Source organism: Ischnura elegans, chromosome 5 (assembly GCF_921293095.1).
Source record: "Ischnura elegans chromosome 5, ioIscEleg1.1, whole genome shotgun sequence".
In the NCBI taxonomy this organism is placed as follows: domain Eukaryota; kingdom Metazoa; phylum Arthropoda; class Insecta; order Odonata; family Coenagrionidae; genus Ischnura; species Ischnura elegans.
Genome location: NC_060250.1, coordinates 112997678 through 113018142, shown reverse-complemented (window position 1 = coordinate 113018142; position 20465 = coordinate 112997678). Strand labels below are relative to the sequence as shown.

General features: G+C 40.9%; 3 protein-coding genes across 7 annotated transcripts in view; 2 read left to right on the top strand and 1 right to left on the bottom strand.

Annotated features, from left to right (window-relative positions):
- LOC124159423 (protein KIAA0100) overlaps positions 1 to 3960 on the top strand; it is a 57786-nt gene extending 53826 nt beyond the window's left edge. Inside the window, exons 37-38 of the mRNA XM_046535231.1 lie at positions 3452 to 3559; positions 3740 to 3960. Coding sequence (XP_046391187.1) covers positions 3452 to 3559; positions 3740 to 3790 — 159 coding nt within the window. The 3' untranslated portion in view covers positions 3791 to 3960. The remainder of the gene's footprint in view (positions 1 to 3451; positions 3560 to 3739) is intronic.
- Positions 3799 to 5243, bottom strand: LOC124159424 (39S ribosomal protein L50, mitochondrial). The gene is made up of 5 exons (XM_046535232.1): positions 5133 to 5243; positions 4806 to 4894; positions 4522 to 4727; positions 4323 to 4442; positions 3799 to 4187 (listed from the first exon to the last, which is right to left on the bottom strand). The coding sequence occupies exons 1-5, from the start codon at positions 5205 to 5207 to the stop codon at positions 4072 to 4074; spliced, it is 606 nt and encodes a 201-aa protein (XP_046391188.1). The 5' UTR covers positions 5208 to 5243; the 3' UTR covers positions 3799 to 4071.
- Positions 5244 to 5291: 48 nt separating this feature from the next.
- The window catches only part of LOC124159422 (mediator of RNA polymerase II transcription subunit 13), a 159843-nt gene continuing 144669 nt past the window's right edge, over positions 5292 to 20465 (top strand). For 4 of the 5 annotated variants that reach the window (XM_046535227.1, XM_046535229.1, XM_046535228.1 and 1 more), the window contains exon 1: positions 5292 to 5478. In XM_046535227.1, coding sequence (XP_046391183.1) covers positions 5410 to 5478 — 69 coding nt within the window. In that variant the 5' untranslated portion in view covers positions 5292 to 5409. The remainder of the gene's footprint in view (positions 5479 to 20465) is intronic. The other variant, XM_046535230.1, reaches the window with a different exon arrangement.

Genomic DNA, 20465 nt, shown 5'->3' with positions numbered 1-20465 from the left:
ATTTGTTTCGAACTTTCACTTTACAAAAGCCTGCTGTTCATCATTATTTCCCTGATTTTCAGTGAAAATTTTAATTTTCTGCGTGGAAATCTTTTTCTGCAATACGGAAGCGTCAGATTTTTTCCCATTTTTTCACACAGGAGCCTATAGTTTCATTTTCATTATTTTTATGTCGAAAAGTGAGGTGTTTTCGCAATACACATGTTAGGGCATTCTATATATTTAAATTATTTGACTGTAACCAAAATATAATTACTCAGAGGAGAAGCATAAATATATTCCACTACTTGCGGTTACATGACTCCTATTAGCGAAGAACTATTATGATGGCATATGTTAACTCATTATGATGGCATTTGAATCTTCAGAATCATATAGGTTGGATGGCTCAGAAGGCTTTATTTTCTCCATTTGGAGGCTTGTACTGCTGTGAGTTGGGATTTGACTGCAGTCTTAAAAAGATATGTACTTACTTATATGTATTTGCTTAATTAGGAAACAAAGCATTGATCATTATCACAGCATACTTTTTTATTGTGCCAATAGTAAAATCTGAGTATTATTATGTTGTTAGTTAAGAAATGTAAAAATGTCTTGCCTGCCCTTATCATTTTTAATGCACACATCATGGAAGCTGTGGATATGTTTCAAAACACTGTCTTGTACAAATATTGGCAGGGAGTCATCCAATGGTAACTCCTTGAATAACTCTAATCTGGAGGATAATCATTAGCCATTTTACTCGGTATTTTTTATAGAGAATTTTTGTATCTACTTTATGTAAATGATTGAGGTTCAACTTCTTTCTACTCTTCCCTAAACTAAATGCCTATTATTTACCTCATAATTATTTTAGTTCTGTTTTCTCATTTAAATGAAATGGATGGATGTCATCAAAGACCAAAGCAAACACAACCTCCTATGGGTGCTATCAATGTCCTTGAAACTTTTCATGAAGACAATATTGATTTTTGCATTTATCAGTGATGCAGCTCAATAGTTTTTCGAAAAATTCTGTTCTCTTTGGCTCTCATTTGTAGTAAGCATATTAAACAGCTACAACGTTCAGGTGATTGCAATCGTAACATTTTATTCATGGAAGCCTTTCTCTGAGAGAGGTTGAAGTTTTCGTATTCACGAGGAAAACCTGCTGCGGTAGTCTAAATTTTTAAGGCTACATTGCAGTTCGGTATGTAAATTATATTGGCTGTGCTTCAAGGGTCTTTCTAATCACCTACGGTGATGCTGCCTGAAAAGATTGCATTAGACAATTAAACAATCACATCGAAGTCGTTCACTCAGTCCATGATAAAAACTACAAATGGTTAATTCCACACTTAAATTCAGAATTCAACTACTGTCCAAGGTTTCAACATATGCCATCTTCAAGGAAAAAAATTGAAACCTCGAATATGGCATAGTATGGTCAGCAGTTGCAGGGGCACAGCTAGGAATTAAGGCTGGGGGGGGTTTAGGTGCAACTAATACTGGGGTGTGTGGGGGTATGGAATACCTACCAGGATAAGCAGCAGGTGTGAGATTAATAAATTGCAGAATTTTAAGATAAGTGGTTCAAAATGGTGAGTTTCACAGCTCTCTGAGGGATATTTTATTAATCCTTACACTACTAGTAATATCAATCCAATTAAGTAAAATGGATTAAACTTAAAATTTCTCCGAGCTCTGGGAGGGAGGGTTTATCCCCCAAAACCCCCCCTCGCTACGCCACTGAGAAGTTGAGTTTTGAATTAAAGGGTGTAAATTACCATTTGTTGTTTTTAGCATGAATATATCGTTCTTCCATCGAGTCAAGCCTAAAACGATTTTATGAATTCGTTCACTCTGTATCAATGCATTTTTCTCTGACATACAAACTGTCAACAAATTCCTTAAATAAGTGTCGGTATTTTACCTGATGCATAAAATTGTCCGTAGCTCAACAACAACATTTTGGATTTGACATTGGACGGTAGGGAGCTTTGGCATAGCATAGCATAGCAGAGGCGGCTGTCCCCATTACTATGAGGTTGTGGATATATTTCATGTGCAACCTCCAAGACCGAGCCAGAGGCAAGGCCTCTTATCCCCCTCCTCCCTTGAGAATCTTGGGTGAATCCTGGCTAATCCCATGGGTAATTTCCGTAGAAATTATGGGAAGCCAGAAGCGCACTTATGGACTGGACCACCCATGATGTGTGGCTGAAGTTGCACCATAAAAGAAATTTGAGGGTTAAAAAAATTTGGGGGATTTTTTAAATATGCATGTACAACATAATAATGGAAGTGAGGGATTATTGCTATATAGTGGGAATGGGAAGCTCCCCTGCTCATGGAACAGATAAGGAATGTGGAACATTCAACAGCTTGTGTTAGTTAATTTGCATTTTCAAGCATATATATTTTTTGGTGGAGTTTTATTACAATTTTACAATGGTTTTGTTAGCATTATGTTATAAACTATATAATATCTCCTAATTTTTTTTGGACCCACAGATTGCTGACATAGGAACTTCAGTTGTTTTTATTCTTCCAGACCAATGTCAGATCTGAATTTTTATAGGGAACTTGCTGAATATTTTTGGTATGATAAGTCATTATGCTACCATTCGTGGTATTATTGTTTCATGAATCTGAATTTATTTGATATAATTTTTTACGATAATTGTCTCTGGAGTTAACTTCCTGATTACTGCCTCCAGTATATCAGTTTCAAATGCATTGGGGTCATCTCCCCTAGCTTTAGAGAATGTTTTTCTATTCACGCTTACTTTGAATCTTCAACTACATAAAGGTGAATAGATAGGACTCAATAGTTACGAATGTAATCCACATTCAAGACTTCTTCTCTGGTAAGAGTGAAGAACAAGATTTGGTGGCCTACCCACTCAAAAATGACTTTTGAATGAACACCTTCATTTGTCTCGATGAATACATTGTTGCTATCAGGGTTGATTCTCTCTCATAGGCTGGTTACAAGGTGCTGTTACGAATTGATTGATAAAGGAATGAACTTGTAATTGCAATGTGTGACCAACCTACCATCTTGTATGAATGAATGAATAGAAAATAGAACTTGTACTATTTTTATCATGCATTCATACATGTCCTGTTCTGGTCCACCCAAATTGTTCATACATTCACACCTTAGCTTGTATGGGTTAACGTATTATGTAACCGGACTGTAATGAAGAGAGCAGCAACAAAGGCAGAGGTCAAAATACTCCTATAAGTAGAGCTATTATTAAATATGGAGGCCAAATAGGCCTTGATTTTCAGCTAATCTGTGAGAAATACTGCCCTAAGTCATTGAATACCTATGTTTATTAGTCACTGAAGAAAATTTCTTCCACATTTAACATTAAATAAAGTATTTGAAGGGTCATTAACATAATTTATATAGTTTTGAATAGGCAAAAGGAAAGTTGAAATTTACTACCATTTTTTACTGCAGGCAATCAAACAGAAGCTTCAAATCAAAATGAATAGGGGAATAACTGACGAAGGACCTTCTCCACAGGAGGAAGATAAAGCCAGGATGCTACTTGGGTCACGATTAATGGTGAGGCTGGAATATTTCAACTAAATAAATATAAGTTGCTCATAACTTGCTTGACAGTTTCAAGTTTTGTCATTTAAAGTTGCTAAAGCTGAACACATATTCTCTGTTTACACTATGTAGGTATTGGCATACTCATTATGTATGGCAGTAAACTATTATGGGTATTTTTTATCTTTTCAGCCTGGAGATAACAGAAGCTTGAAGAAGAGCATTTTTAAGTCATCTAAATAAATAAATAATTTAATTTGAAAATATATTAATTTATTGAAAAACATAATTTTTAAATACGTAACTGTACATATGTCACATCTCTAATATTCTGATGTTGCTTTTGTATTAAACAGAATCAAATATTTTGTAAGATGTAGCCTAAGTAAGTTGATAAATTGAAGACATTTTGACGCTCATTGTTTACTTTTCAATCCATGCCTTGCATTACCTTGCTTACTAATTCCTCCCCGGTTAGAATTTAGACATGGGTACATCTGTGACAATTAAACGACTTCTACACATTACGGCCAAGATGTTTTGGCCTTATATCCCTTATATTTTTTCCTGTACTTCAATCCTGTGACTATAGTTGAACTCTTTGGAAATGCGCTAATTCCTCCAAACATTACATCGGTATCTGAAATAAAAAGGAGATACGGATTCAAAGAAACTTGCAGAGCCCTAGACCATTCAACCAGTACGATCACATAGTTATGTCTTCATATTCACTCCTCTTTAAGCTCAGAACATAAGAGCATTATAAGTGAAATACCTGGTTGGAAACGAACGTAATCGTGTTGAACATGTAAATTGGGTGGTAACTTCATAGTCTTCATTTCATCAAGAGGTGTGGTTGTCACTACAGGAGTGAGGTAAAACCCAATGACATCCCCTACAAGAAAATATATTTAACAAAATAAGTGCCAGGTAACATAACTGTAAGCGAAAGACACTAATGTAGATACACCTACCGAAAGTCACCATACTATGTAATTCTGAATTAGGCACACAGTGTTTAAATACTTTGTTACATTCTGCAAGTACTTTGAATTTTTCTGCGGCATTGTCGAATCTAATATCACCGCTCACTTTCGAACCAAAATACTTATTTCCAATACGATGCAGTTGGTTCTCCACATCTTCCGGGGGACTGTACGGCGTATGAGACCTTAAAAAACTACAAAATGGGCTGCCGTGAATTGCTATTATATGAATACAACAAATAAATGCACGAACGAATAGCAATTATCTTTACCCTTTGAATGACAACGACACAGCATTATCTTTAAGCTTAGGTTGTGAGGGCAGGTCATCGGAAGATATTACATTACTACACTCACGCCTCTGCAGATAATAAAATAGATGTAAAATTATTTAAAAGACTCAGTGACACGATAGAAAGACCATTTCAATATTTTTTTAAATATTTAGGATTAAAAAAACAGAAATAGAAATATCACTGCAAGGGCAGACGTTTGGAGCATCGTAAATCAATATTTTATGAGTAAAGAGTCACTCAATTGATACGTATTTGAGCTCTAGATCATTTAAATCATATATCCTGATTTTATCATAAACAAACCATTAACGACAGGGCAACACTTGGTAACTTGAGATGAGAACGTATGTGAATCCCATGCTTCAAGAGCGCAGCCATTTCACTTATCCCACGTGACCTCCAGTACCCAATAGGATTCTAGAAGTCTTAGCGCTTGTTGTTTCCTATCCGCCATTACAGTCGCCATTGAAAGGTGAAAACCCTGTCGTACGGTCGGGGATAACATCCGAAACCAAGTATTTCTAGTTATCAAGGGCTAGTGACTAGTGCATCAAATGAAATGTAAAACTATGGAGAAGCCATGACGCACGCAGTACACTCTACGAACGGTGCCAGTTTAGAGGACTGCCACACAAATTTCTTCGCTCTGGTAAGTTACCCGTAGAGTTTGTAGGCTTAGAAAATAGGGTGATATGTAACCTGTGGTCATTGAATTGTGGTTGTGTTAAAAATATCAGGAAGTTGATCTGCGAAAATTCTCGGGCAGGACTTGAAATCTCTTTTTGTTGAAAACCGAAATGGTGCGCTAAATTAATGCTTGTTGTCCATAGTGTCACGCTTCGGCTATCCCGGTATGAGAGTACGCAATTCGCACCTTTTTGGAGCATTGCCCTAATTTGTGGTGTTGATCATCGTTTTGTGATTTTAGTGTTATAAATATGTCTTGCTTCATGTTTTATCTTCATCAGTTGTTTCTGTGCCTGCTAAGTTGTAAGATGCTTCATCTCAATGTCAAAGTTGAAGGGAGGTAGTAAAATTAGTTTAAATTGATGTGTTTTCTCGTGTAATGGAAATAATGATCTATTGGTAAGATGATGAACGTTTAGAGGTTGTTATTGAATCTTTAGCCAGATAATTTGTTGTGGAAGTCATCATTTGTTTTTTGTGTTTGGGGACAATTTTTAAAGATTTATTTTCTTGGACTCAAGTTTTTCCGGTCAAAGGTGGTTTCTTTTATCTTGTTAGTTAATAGTACTATATGAGAAGGGGTTTTCTGTAATTTATTGAATATCTTGATGACTATTTGTGGCAAGACCTAACTTTGTTGGGTGTAACATGGATGCTAAAATTTCCCATCAAATTTATCCATTGCTATTGCTGAATTCTTACAATAGGATATATGAAAATTACGTAATTTTGTATCAGTTTTATGTGATATTGCTAATTCTACTGTGATACGAAATCTGTATATTCGTTATTTCTGTGAAGTCTTGAGGGCAATTTATCGGTGAATTTTATCATTCACTTGTAATTAGTGGTGTATGTGTTTAATATTTAGCTGCTTCCAACATTTTTCTAAATTGGGTTAAGATATAGTCCACTGTCAGGACGAGCTGTCTTAACCGAGTCTTACGAGATACCAGAGTTGGGACAAGATGGTGCTTCCCTCTGTTGAGCCCGTCGGAAACAATCCGAGAAGTGCCAGCAAGCAGCAATGTTGCAATGTGACCTCGCTTCGTGCGCGGCATAAATAAGAGTAGAGGGGCCCATAAAACACGGAGCTACTGGCCACAGTCGCCATTTCATTTTCGGTTTCGTTTAAATACTAGTGATTTGATGACCCTCATTTTTTGCGTTAACACTCATTCGATACGAACTCGATCAGCTTATTTGTTTTAGGAATTGGATGGAAAAATAATGGTTGGATCGGGTGAAATCTTCTACAGCGCGACGTTCGTTATCATGCATATTGTCCAGGTTGCGATAGCGTTCTACGCTGAATTTATTGTACGTGAAGCTCATCGTTTCACTGCAGATAAGAGTCGAGCGTATAACGTAACTGGAGAATGAAAGACTTCGTTTTCGTGAGGCTTGCCATTTCGTATTCCGATGGCATAATTGGATTTATCTACCTCACCTTATTTGGCTGTTCCATCTTTTCCTTCTGATCGCCGAATGTAATTTTTCAAGCAGTTTTTGCGCTTGTTAGAACGCCGTCGAATACGAGATGTAAGGTAGAAATAACTGCCTTGCTCTAGCTTTTAAAACAATTCTTATCACTTACTTTTGAAGTATATAGTTAGCTATTTACGATGTCATCAAAACATCACGACCGTTCAACCGTTGGAATTTTGCCAGCCTTATCCTTTAGTATTTCTACCGCTGGGTGTCCTGCATTCTCACCTTCGCGGCATGTTTTGAACGTGTTTTTTTATGCAATGAATGATCTGGTCCTATCGCCTTGAATCTTCCTCTTTTGCAAAATCAGCGAGACAGATGAGTATGCGGGTGAGTGCGTCTGTCATATCTAGAGCATGCAATCGAAGGAACTGCGTCAGGTTTTCCCATTTACCAACACGATTTGAGTCCTGCAGAACTGCCCGTTTTTGTGTGAGCGCTGTATGTAGTAACTCGGATAATATCTTGTTGTGTTTACTATAGTTGGTTGCGTAAAATTTACTTCCTTTTCTACGTGCTGACCCACGTTGGACTTAAACATTTCTATTCGCCCTGAATTCGTTCGCAAATTCCCATTCCCCTTTTCTTGCTGTCTTCTTTGAACATTGGGCATAGTAAATTATGTAAGAGGTATTTTTAGTATTTTAAAATCAGGTTGCTGGGATTTTATAGCGGAAAACCGTTCTCATTCCATTTCATGGTGGTTTACCATACCCACTTCCCATGTGTGACACAATCGCCGATTCCTTGTCGCTCATTGTAAAAATCATTCCTTGGAAAATGTTGTTTTTCGGGTGTGCACTAAGACACCCTCCAGAGGCAGGAAGGCTTTTCCCATCAGTTCCCCCTTCTCCTTTCTATAATCCAGTGTCGACCCGCGGTTAAAAAAGAGCCATTGCTCTCCGCACACTCGACGTGGGAATATGGCCCACGGAAAGACTTCCCCACGAAACTTTACTTCGCTCCCCCTTGCACCTCTCCTGCCCATTGCCGCTGTTCCCCGCCTCACCGGCCTTCTTCCTTGGGCACACCCCCTACCTCTTCCTCCGCTCCCCGAGGCTTGTTTGAGCGTCCCCTCCCCTGCTCGAGGATCACTCCTCACCTGGGCGACGTGGGAAAGGTGTCCGAAGCATGTGCACCTTCCTCTTTCTTCCCCTCTCCTTGTTCCTCCCCCTCCGACAAAACCCGGTAGGTTCTCCTTGTCCCACGAGCACGTTCTTTCAATGCCTTCGAAGACGTAGCCGCCGTTTCCGCCCTCATTTTTTTTCTAGACCTGCAGGGGACTTCGTGTTGATGTGGCTAGTTCCCATCTCCGGCCTTCCCGCCCACGGGGTCAGGGTTCGAACCCTGGCTGTGGTCATTCGTGAGAGACCGTGTTCCAATGTTGTCGTATCAGATCGAGATTTGAAACCGAAACTTGGCGGTGATGTCCCTCTCGAAATCGATTCTGTGCTGCCTCGAAAACGGTAAATGCTGATTCGTCAACACAATCGGTTTAGTCACCAGTGCTTCGCAGGGGGACCTATCCACAAACACTTGTTTACTTCGTTTCTTCCCTCCTTAGCCCGCAAAAGGGCAACGTGCAACAAAATGTCCCCTTGTTGTTGATAGGTTTAACCAGGGTTGCATGTCTGAATTATTTGCTCTCCCGGTGGCGCCCTCCGTTATCTGGTGGGTTACGCCAGGATTCTGTCCACCCCGTCTCCGTTCCACCACTAATCCATCCTCCCCTGACCACTCAACTGTCCTTTTGTCCGAAGTTGTCGGTTGGATCCCAGCGACCAACCATCGTGGAATGCCTGGCCACCACGCTTCACGAAGTTGTCCTCCGGTTTTACTGTGGGCCTCTCTTGGTCCTTGCGCGCAGGGTCTCTCGTTAGAGACAAGTTCTCCACGCCGATCCCTTCGTCATTATTCAACGGCGCGCAAGATGGACAGCGGCCGGTATAATTCCCATTGTGCATTTTTCTCCTTTATATCGGCGGCGTGTCCAATCGCTCTTGCTGTGTGTAAAATATCTTGCGGGCCTGCTGTGTGTAAAAAATCTCTGCTTCTTAATTTTAGCCGCCAGTAGTGATTTTCTCCAGAGGTGATCCGTGGGTTGTGTGACTGTCGATGCACCTGTTGTTAGGGATCTAATTTGCGTTGATGCATATTGTTTCGCTAACTTTCGTTCCAAGTTCAGCTCTAGTGACACGATTGTTTTCGACAATTATCAGGGTCATTTCTATTCCATCAAATGATTTCTATGTTTTAACTGTCGTGCGGGAACAAATATGCATCGATGCCCATTGTTTCTGTAGTCGAGTCGCTGCAGATGTTAAAATAATTCATTGACGCCGTAATAAGGTGTTTGTTTTCCAATGTTTATTAAACTTTTATTCATAGTTTCATTTTTAAATGCTGCAAGCTAAAGTTATTTTCATAATATTCTTCAGTTGGTTAAACGAAAATTCGTCAGCTTCTGCTGCAGTTACAAAAGAGATAAGAATGATTGTGGATTGCAATGATTTGGAAAAGTGTGTCAAGTTACGTGCCAGGGTATCTTAGAATTAATGGTTTTCATATTGGGTGCGCGTTGCCCGTCTGTTGTGCGTCCTTAGCGTGGAATATTTCGGGATGGAGTGTCGCTGCTTTTTTTCGTCCACCTCCCTCCCTAGCGATGAGATCTGATCATGGTTGCAGTCGGCCCCAATGCCTTTCCGCTGTTTCCCCCCTCCCTCGGATTCCTCTTGGCGGCGTGAGGGGAGGCAGTTGTGTATTCTTGCGAGGGAGATGGAGGGGAAGGGGTGCGTTGCGTGAAAGTTAGCGGCTCGATGAGGTTGGCGGCCCAGATGGATTTGGCATTTATTCCTCGCTCCTCGGATTTTCTGGCGGTGCATGGCGACTAGGTGCAAAATCCAACCAGTTTCCCTCCCCCGGCGTTGTTGTTGCACTGCTCTTGGGTTGTGTTATTGATTGATGAGAAGATCCGAGCCCTTCCCCCGTGCGCGCATTTCCCTCTCTCACGGTCAGTTACCGCCTCTCTTGACTCCCCTCCCCTGCCCTCCTTCGCCGCCCCTCTCTCCCGAGTCGGAGCGCGGCAGTGGGGCGGGGTGTGGTGTGCCGCGGCAATGGTTGAGAGGCCCGCCCCGCCGCCGCTGTCACCCACTCGGCCAATTCGTTTAATTCTCCCTCGGGATCAGCTGTTTATGTTTCTTTTCGCCTCCGGAGACTTTATCAAGTTAGCCCGAATTAGCGATCGTTATTAGACACTTATCAAGATTAGCTCCATTGATAGCTCCGATGTTCGCTAATATGTGTTATCAGATTTGATATCTCCATCATGAACAGCGCTCGAGATGAGAGCGCCTTCGGCGTCATCTAGTTGAATTCCATTTCAGAGAAGTAATAGCAATTTATAGATTGCGATCCATATTTTTTAACGTTCCCACGCTAATATTGATCTTAACTGACTGACTTAATGACTATTTTAATGGGAACTTCTGGTACCGTTGAAAACGTATTATGGATGTCACTAGTTGGCGTCGTTTTCTGAGGACAGCACTCGAGCACTTCATCGTAATTTCCAACGAAATCAGCTGTTTTTTTACTTTTTCGTCATTCTCAAGACGTTATGTTCACGTTGTAGCACTTTGGTGGGCACTGTGGTATAACACGCTAACACTTTTCTAACTGTTTTTGTGGATATTTACGTAGGGAATTAAAATGTTTGGGGCTCCTTTTTCATTAATGTATAGTATTGGGGAATGAAATTCCGATCCCTTTGCCGTGATTTACTCCATCACTCCCTGCCAATTCATTCAAAAGGGCTTATATGAAATCATCAAATCAGAAAAGAGTTAAAATTTCATCCATTCTCCTTTCGAACCGTAATGTTCCCGAAAAACTTGGCCTAAGCCGAACGATGAGTTTCTTTCATTGCTAATTGTCCGACCCTCTCAACCAATGATTAAATGAATCATGTTTTGTCAACACGTTACTCGTATTTATGGGCACATTTATGGACAAGAAAAGAATGTTTAAAACTGCGATATGTTGTGGTAGGGCGTTGGATGTTTTCTAATTTTGCGTTCCGATATACCATTTAATCGCAATTCCAGGTAGGTCTACGCCTATCACCCGTTTACTTATAGCCTTGGATGACTGGAAATGAGTATTATTTCTTATCTAATCTCCTCGACACGCTGATGAAGTTGTTTTAGCGGTAATTATTGAAGGCGTTCGAATCAGAGCAGGTTCTTTCTCATGTATATTATTCAAGCGAGTGGCCTAGTTCTGAGTATTCTCTTGTGTGATATTCTACGCAGCTTAGGATTGGTTTTGAAATTGTCCAGTTCCATAAGAATGGTTGGTTTTTTACCGTCGCCGCTGATTGTCTTACTATTATTTGTGCACACGCTTCGCGGTCGCGTGGATACGGCATAGGCGTACAAGATAAAGTAGTTCTTCGTTAAGGTGATGAAAATTATTTCTATTCAGCAAAGGCTTGTCATCCCGAAAAGATACGCTCAAATGTTGTGAGAAGGTAAGGGATGGTTACTATCGATTTAGACTGGTAAACGTTGCTCTGGATATGAGTACAAGAATCGCGTCCACGCTACGAAATGGTCTCTCCGGATTCAGTAATATGTGGCAGATACATTTTTGTTTGGAACTTGGTTGGAATTATGCCTTCGTTATTTTATCGTTTTTTTGTTATACGTTTGGTGACGACAGGTTCAACTTATTTGGATTTCTCAAGCGGACATCAATCTCATGACTTCCGCGTGTTTGAGGGATGTTCCTTCGGCTTGGTGAGCTCACGCGAATCTTTTACGCCGTCCGATGGACTATTGCTATGGTGGGCGTTGTCTTGTCCGCGTAATTTTTTTCCGGACACCTGCTCGGTTATTGCGGCGACATGGGTGATGAGCGTATAATATGTACAGGGGAGAGCCCTCCTTCCGGCACTCCTGTAAACTTTTTATTGTTGGGCCGCGCGCTTAGACGTCTGAAGGTGAGGGGAGAGAGTAGGTGTTTGGTATTCGGCCTACTTTTTCGCCATCCTTGGTCGAAAAGAAGTTGTAGTAGTAGACGTACCGTGATATCTGTGATCTTGGACCTGAACTGATCCTGAACACCACACGATCTTCTATAGGTATGGCGTTAGTTTGTGTGGTGTTGTTTATTCTTACTCCCATCGTACGTCATTTCATCTGCAACTGTTTTTCCTCTGAAGTGGAGGGATTGAGTGGTATCTATTTACTAATCCTCTTCGGTCCTTCCTCTAATGTTTAATTTCAGCCGAATCGATATTCAACCGTGCATCGTTAATACGTGGAAGTTAGGCTTTATTTTCTCGGTATCCTGGAGAAACTTATGCAATCCTTATTTTGGAATCGTTGTCAGACATAAAGTTCGTATGTACGGGCACATAACAAAGCAATTGTTTTGCAGTAAGCATTATAGATCTTTTTTTTAAGTTTAGCTTTGTAATATAATTTATTTGTCACATATTTTGATAATGTTAATCGCAAAAAATTCTCTAAATAGCAGCAATTAAAGTACTTCATTTTCCTGGATGTCTGGGGAATTCTCCTACACGGGTTTCAAGTCTTTCCCTAAGTGTCCGTGAGCTTGTTGTGATCTGCGTTAATATCGTGGGGAATCCTTCGCGGGCACAGGAGAATTTTCCCGGGAAATTTGTCATCGCGAAGAGGAGAGATAGCGGAGTGGTTGAACTCACTATCAGTTGATTCATTCAAAAGGAATTCTTTAGAAGCGTGAGTTACGAAGGGATTATCGTTTCCTCTCTCTTGTTTTATTCGTGCCGTTTCAGTGGGAGAATTTTATTCCGGCTGAGGGAGAAAATGAAGATAAAACAATTCAGTCGTAGAGTTAGCTTAAGTTGCCGTTTTTTTCTATTACCGAGTTTCGATGTAACAAATGGTTTGCGAATATATTATGTGGATTAAAAAAATTCTTTCCTTTTACTTATATCGATAAAAAAATATGTGGAACATTTTTTAAATTTGCTTTGCATTAGCCAAGAATGTATATAATTCTACTTAACCTTGCTGAATCTAAACTTTCTTGGAATACTTTTCGGTGTCTCGTTGAATTTAAGGCGTGCGTTTAATACTTCCTCATGAGGAACCATTCGCTAGTTATTCGTGTCGCATGTAGAAATTGCCAATTCTGTCATTCGGTGACCTCTTTGTTTACCTATAAGATGAAAATTATTTTTGTTTAATGGGATTAGCCTTTTATAATTTTGAATAAATAGTCGTGTGCTTTCCAATGTTCTCTTTGACTCAGTTCTACTTCCTCTCCGTTTGTCGCACGTGATTCGTCTAAATGGCCGCGCTAATCAGCCCCTGTGAGTAAGCCTCCCGTTTTAATGCGGAAAAGAGACGTCATATTGTGTGCGGCGTTGGCACGTTTCTCTAAATGCCTGCGACCGTAGTGGAGGTGAGGCGTAAATTATTCGCTGGAGTTGGTCTTGAAAGGGTGCTGTAATCGGACAGCGGGAGGGGAGGGTCGTCTCTTCCCCCCCCCTCTTGGCTCATTGGTTTCTACGTGGCGCGTCGGCATTCGGGAATCCACTTTCGTTTTTCGTGTGACGTACGAAAGTGGATCGTAAAGGGAGGCTGTGTGTAAGCCTCCTTGCATTCGCCCTGTTATGGTGTTTGGAGCAGCTCTTTTCATTGTGCGCAGAGGTGGCGTCAGCGAAGCCTTGACCCACTGATGGTTGATGGTGCTGAGTCGCGGGGGGGCGAAGGGGGATGAGGACAACTGGCGGTCACACACGGTAGCCCTTATGTAGGTTACGGGATTGAACTCACGATCGATAATTCTCGAAATTTTACTTGCTCTAAAGGCTTCTTAAATCATTCAAGGCCCCATCTGTTTATTCAACAAAATATTTAGCTGGGTTTGTCCATGCCCTCTCAACTAATTGCAAGTAATTTTTGGCTTCACTGCTATGGGTAATTGAATGTTTTCGCTACTTCCATTGTTCATCATTTTTAATGGTTGAATATCTTCTTGGTGCTGAAATGAAATTGATAGTCGTTTCCGACAAAATGTCGCTATCCTGTTGCTTTTTTCGTGGTCTAAGCATCATATCCCCATTTCCGTTTCATGAGGTCGCAGTTAAGTTCTGCAGTGACTTCATCAAGTGTCTTTCGCTGAGATTCCTGCTTAAATTATGCAACTGATTTCATTCCGCGTTTTTTGTGCCGTGAATGAATTAAGCTTTATATTTTGCGTATTGACCATAGCCATCTTGTTTTGAAACCGGTCGTTTATTTCAAATTTACTAATTTGAGTTTTTAGATCTGATTATTGGGTTCATATTTTCAGTACACACAGTGACTTCTTGTTGCCCCGTACCTCATGCTTGGAATATAATTTGATTGGCATGATATACTCTGGAATCCATTATTGACGTATGCTTTAGCGCGCTCAGGTTTGGCTTATTTTGACGATAAAAATTACTTAGTCTAATACTGTGTTCATATGAGGAAGGCTCCATGTTTCTGCGCAACCAAAATGCTCATTCAGACGACCAGCTTATTCGCAATGCAATGGTGATGGAGCAGAATATAAGAACAACGTCCAAAGTGACCTACTGCTTTAATATCACTGCTATCATTGATTTGCCAGGAAAAGAAATCCACATGAATTTCATTTGCCTTATCTGGCCTGTGAAATATTCGCCTTTCTGTTGTTCCTTATTTCGGTAAAGAGGGTTATAGTGCATTTCGAATACATACTTTTTTTCAAATGACCGGGGATAGACTACCTAAACTTTTCTGTGGAATGTGCCACTCCTCGTTATGGCTTGGATGGTCCCTCGTGCCAGTGTTTTCGTGATTTTATTGACCATTTAAAAAAAATCATATCCGTTGGTATGCGTTCTGGTGGGTAACCTGTTGCATTTCAGATCGCTTAGGTGCTCAGTAGAATTTTACATATTACGATAACCCTGTTAAAATATCTCCCTCAAAGTAATTAGACCAGTGCGAGACGGCTATTGAGAAAGATGCTTAAACTAAACGCTTCGCGAAGAATAGCCTTTCATAATAATCTCGAGCAATCATATGACAGGCTCTGTTATTATCTCTTCCTCTTTTCAATGTGAACCTTTAAGGGGCAACTGTGATATACTTTTTCGAAATTGTAGGGCGTCGTGAAACTAAATCAATTCTTAATTATGTTAACATACGATTTTGTACATTTAGCACAAAAATGCTCGGCTGCCTGGAGTCAGAACTTGAGGCGTTGATGAGTGCATTATTAATCGTACCAAGCAGTTTAATATTAGGCATTAATTTTATGTTTAGTTGCAGTGGCGAGGAGGCATAATAAATCTCCGGGGAAACAGTTTTCTGCACAAAATCCGTATGGAGAATATGCGCTTTAGGAAACTTGGTAATCCGAAGAGTTGTCGTCAGTGTTGTCCAATATTATCGGCGGATCGATGGGAGAGGGAGGACCAAAGCGGGGCCTTGGGTCGAGACATTGAGTCGGAATTTGTTTTCCGTATGGTTTCGTCATACATAAAAAACATAAGTATCAATATAAATTTTTAAGGATACTCATACCGATGTTTCTATCTTGACCAGCCGTGTTCTCCATAAACCTTGTACCAAGGAGACGAATTACTACATGTCCATAGTGATCTTTTCAATTTTTTTTTTTTTTTATAATTTACCATAAAGCGCCGTTTTTGAGTCTTGAAACTAGAAAATATTCGGATGACCCCCTGAACTTTCTCTTCGAGAAAAATTCGCTTCCTCCCACTCCGTTGGACCATATCTGGATCCGACACTTCCCATCACCACGGAAACATCTATTTTTCGAGGCGTTCCTGCGTAAAACATGCTAAAATTTATATAAAAAAAACTTTCACTCTACGCCTGAAAAACGTATATGCGTGCTCCGCGAATAGGTTACAATTGTATATTCCTCGGTGCAAATCTTAATGAATCATAGCATAACGAGGCACATTTTCAGTAGACCTCCCTCCCACATGTGGTAATTTCATTTGAATCCGCAGCTCAAAGCGATATTCCGAGTACTCGTTCCATTGTTGCTCGTTTTAGTTAAGTTTTTTCCCTCAAACATGTGTTCAAGGAGCTGGTTATCATTAACACTTGAATCGTTTTTGGTTCCTGCCGCATCTGTTGTAATGCTAATCGTTCGTAATAAGTACTGTTCCAATTTGAGAAGTACCTTTCTCGGGCTTCCGCCCAAAGTATTTCATCGAAACTTTGGTGGAAATGGAGAGCATTTCCCTGTCGAAAGTCCGACAAGGAAAAATCCTTCTTTGCTGTTACAATAGGGTAGTTTCCTTCATCAAAGAAAACGAAATGCATTGATTGCCATTCGTTACCCACCATTAGGGTTTTCATTATGCACAAATTATTTGGTTTTAGAAATCCCAGTTTAAACGAATGGCAATGGTCAATTTTATCCTCATTTGAAAACGGCCAGATTGGCGCCCATGCGATGCCGCTCCACGTAACGTCACAGGGACCTAGTTTCTACACGAGAGGATAGGAGTTTTTCATTGTCTGAGATTACCAATGCATGCATGAGGCACAGAGCTGAGGGAAATATCTATTAATAATCACATTTAAGCCGAGCGCTACCTGCTAGCTGGGTACTCTGCTACCTGCTAGCAGCCTGCGTCGTATCAGCGCTCAAGCCTCGCCTCAATGTCACCTCACAGGGCGGCAGCGGGAACCAGAAATACGCCACACGGACTTTTCCCGTCATTCCTACTTAGCCGTCACGTTTTCGCGCGCTTGAAAATTTTCACTTTTCGTTTAATGGCGAAAAGTAGATATCGTCATTCGAAAATGCGTACTCCAGGAGTAACAATCTTTCGCAATAGGCAATAAAAAAATAATGGGAAACCACCCTATTTGACTGCGACCTCTCAACTGTTCAGCTGGGTTATTTACCTAACATGCTGAATAAACAGCGCCCTCATTAGCTAACGTTTTATTTTACGACTATGACTGTAAACGTTAACGACATAACAGTTTGTTCTAAAGATTCTTTGGTTAGGGCAAGCGCATGGTATATCGGTATGTACTGGTCGAAATTGGTTCTTGAGGTCTTCAGTCTTATTAGGTCGAAAGTCGTCACCTGTGGAAGAAGCATCCGTTATCAGACGATGCGCATCCGACTCAAATTGTCTTCTCCCCAGATAGAAGTTTTTATTCCACCTGTCATGAATTATGTAGTCGCCGTACTGATTCCTCTCTTGTCTAGGAAACACTTTGGAAACGTAATCCCTTGAATGCGGATTGGATCTTTGGCTTTCGGTGCGGACGTATTGAATGTTGTATATTCTTGCTGTATCGATGCATCATCGAGTCGGGTGTCGCGCTATCGCGCTCGGTGTGAAGAGCTCCAGTTTCCATAGAATTTCTTATCGCACGACTCTGTTTTTAGCATATTTTTCGAGTATATATTCTCGATTACATTTTTTAGTTCTGACACCTGAAGTGGATTCCCGCATTTCTTTATGTTGTTATCGACTTTTACTCCCGCAATCCTCAATAGAATATCGATGTGATGTAACGCAATTAACAGACTAAGAAGGTATTTCGAAACTACTAGAATTTTCATGATATAGTGAGTATTTACGCGCTTAATTTCCGTGATTCCGGGTGTTGTTTCATGGAGTGTCGTGGGAACGTAACTGCGCCTTTGAATTCGACACCCACGCATTTCACCCTCTTTGATTACTGCGCGGCGCATATAGTGATACATCTTTTTCCGTATCACTGCGTACTGATCGAATATCGCTCGCATATCTGTAAAGAGAATATTTCACCGAAGAATATCGTTTTTATCGTAGCTTTTGTACAACTTACAGGCTGTTGGATATCTGTAAAACCGTGTGTTTCATCTTCTTGGAGAATCAATACGCTCGATATCGAGTCGGACAACACTTGATACACAATCGATATTTATATTTATCGACTGTGCATCGCGTTAATATCGCCTAACAGTAAGTGAAAGTGCTATCGAGGAATATCGTTGAGAACGTAGTTGCCCTTCGGACTCGGCACTAGGCCTCACTTAACCGTATACTCGCATTGAGTGCCGTATCCAGGAATTCTATTTCAAAATTAAGGATTCTTTTGTCGACCGCTCGATGTTTTCTACTGCCAATTTAAATGATTTATAAGAGTCGACACTCGCTTCGCTGACGGCTGGGCGATCTAAATTTCACGCGGAAATAAACAATAATAATCTCTATCGAGTTACATTGTAATGATGATATCATTTGTCGTATGCATAACTTTTTCAATACATATTGTATCTCGCGATTTCAAATACACTAGTGCACTCATTTAGAGTAATGGCTCGCTCTGAATTCATCTCCGCGCTGCGGACAAACTTGAGCACCGATTTAAGCAAGCCCTAATACACCTTAAGTCTCTTTGGCCGTATCGATGCGCAGTTGGTGACATATCGCGAGATTCTCCTTTCGCTCGGGGCGCCTTCGGCCGTAACGTCCCGCGCCGGGGATCGATGGGGGCGTGCGCCGACGGGCAGAAGACGCGCGCGCCCTTCACGTGTGTGCCTCCTTCGATCGGAAGACGGCGTCCGATGCCCCTGCCGGCGCCCGGCGGGAGCGCACGTGTGCCGCGCTTGCTGCCCCTCCCGCTCACCTGCCCTAATTGACTCGCCCTTCGCTCATTTGGGTGGAATATGGAGCAGCTGACTGACGCACCGGGTCTGCTGGTCACGCTCCCAACCCCCTCTCCTGCCTTCTTAGCTGCCGAGCAAAGTTGACGCTAGCAAGTTGTGCGGGTGGAGTTCAACCTCAAATGTAAATCTCTAGAGTAAATATAAACAAGTGCGATTTTCGGCTTTGCGCAACCCACCGAGTGGAAATCCCAGGTATCTTGCTCCTTGCTGGACCTTATTGGCTGATTCCGGCAATAGCGGATTTTGTTGTTAATTTCGATTGTTAATATTATTTACATTAAATTTTATGCCCATTTGATTTGCTCATTGAATTTAATGCCCAAGATTTGCGCAGTATTTCATTTGATTGGTTTTCCCTTTGCCGTAATAATACTGAGGCTGGGGTTTTGATGTTAGCCGCAGCTTTTGGTTACTGCGCAGCCACATAAAGGGCTTTTGTTTTTGTTTACTCGTAGATATTTTAAAGCAATGTAGACGTCTTTGTGTAATCTGGGCTATGAACCCTAGATTGAGGCAAAAGCGGCGCATCTATATAACACCTAAACATCGTCATCAACTGACGAATTTCCGTAGCGAAGTTGTGAAATGGAAATCGCTGCGGCGCCGATGTGATGTTGAAAACGTACATTACGAATTAGTATTTATTATGAAGTAATTCACCTCAGGATCGCTGCAATTACTCCTCACCGATGGACTCTTCTGTACTCTCCCATGGAAAATATTCTTGTTTTACCAGATGCGGAAAAAACAAGCAGTTGGCGGTAATGGCTGGAGTTCGTTGCGGACATCTACTACGGACGAAATGTTGGAATTAGAAGGGCACTTTCTCCTCTCCCTTGCGACAAAAGTACAGAGTTAATATTCGTTGGTGAAAGTATCAGGCGGTTTGTTTGTAGCCGTCAAATTTGAGATATTTACTTAAATAAACGTCAGAAAATACTCTTTTGTTTTAGTTTCCATTTTTGGAATGAATATTTGTGGAAGGCATAAGATTACATGCAATGTGTAGTTTTAATTACTCTTTATTGTAAGCATTTGCCCCGACAGATAGTCGCTAATCAATCGGTATTTTAATTGTTTACTTTACATTACCTTCGTTATATTACCCCCTGCAAAACATACTTGAGGTGGCTCGAAGGGTATCACTTATTTTTAGATGTATCAAGGCGCCATTAACTCATGGTTTCACCGGTGCCTCGAAAAAATGATTCCAACAAGTTATGCAGGGTGATCAATCAGGTGGTTGGTAAGTTGTGGCCACCGGAGAGGGGTTATTCTAGGCGGCCTTCTGTGCAAATTGCATTGGAATCTACGTCTACTTTATTCTCTGAGAGCCACCTTAAGAGTATTTGGCTATGGTAGGGCGCTTAGTTCAGGATGTTTGGTGGTTCACCTGTAAACGAACCTAGTAATAGTAATTGCAATTGCAATGTGAAGTTTTACGTAACAATATTTTATATTCTCATTATTTCTTTTGAATTATTTATTATTCCTCTAATTATTGCCGTTTGTTACTTACGCTGTTTCAATATTCGAGGGTAGAAATCTTGTAAGTATAGTGTATTGTTGGCCGGCCGGTTGAGGTAGTTTCTTTACCTTTCTGGCCCTCTGACGTGCTAAACTTACGGGAAACTAAGGGAAGTAACGTATTTCCTATTGCGTTGGGTCGGGGTTTTTTTACTCTCTCGATATTATTTGCCCCCAGCCTTTAGGACCAGCCGTGGCGCAGGCTACTAC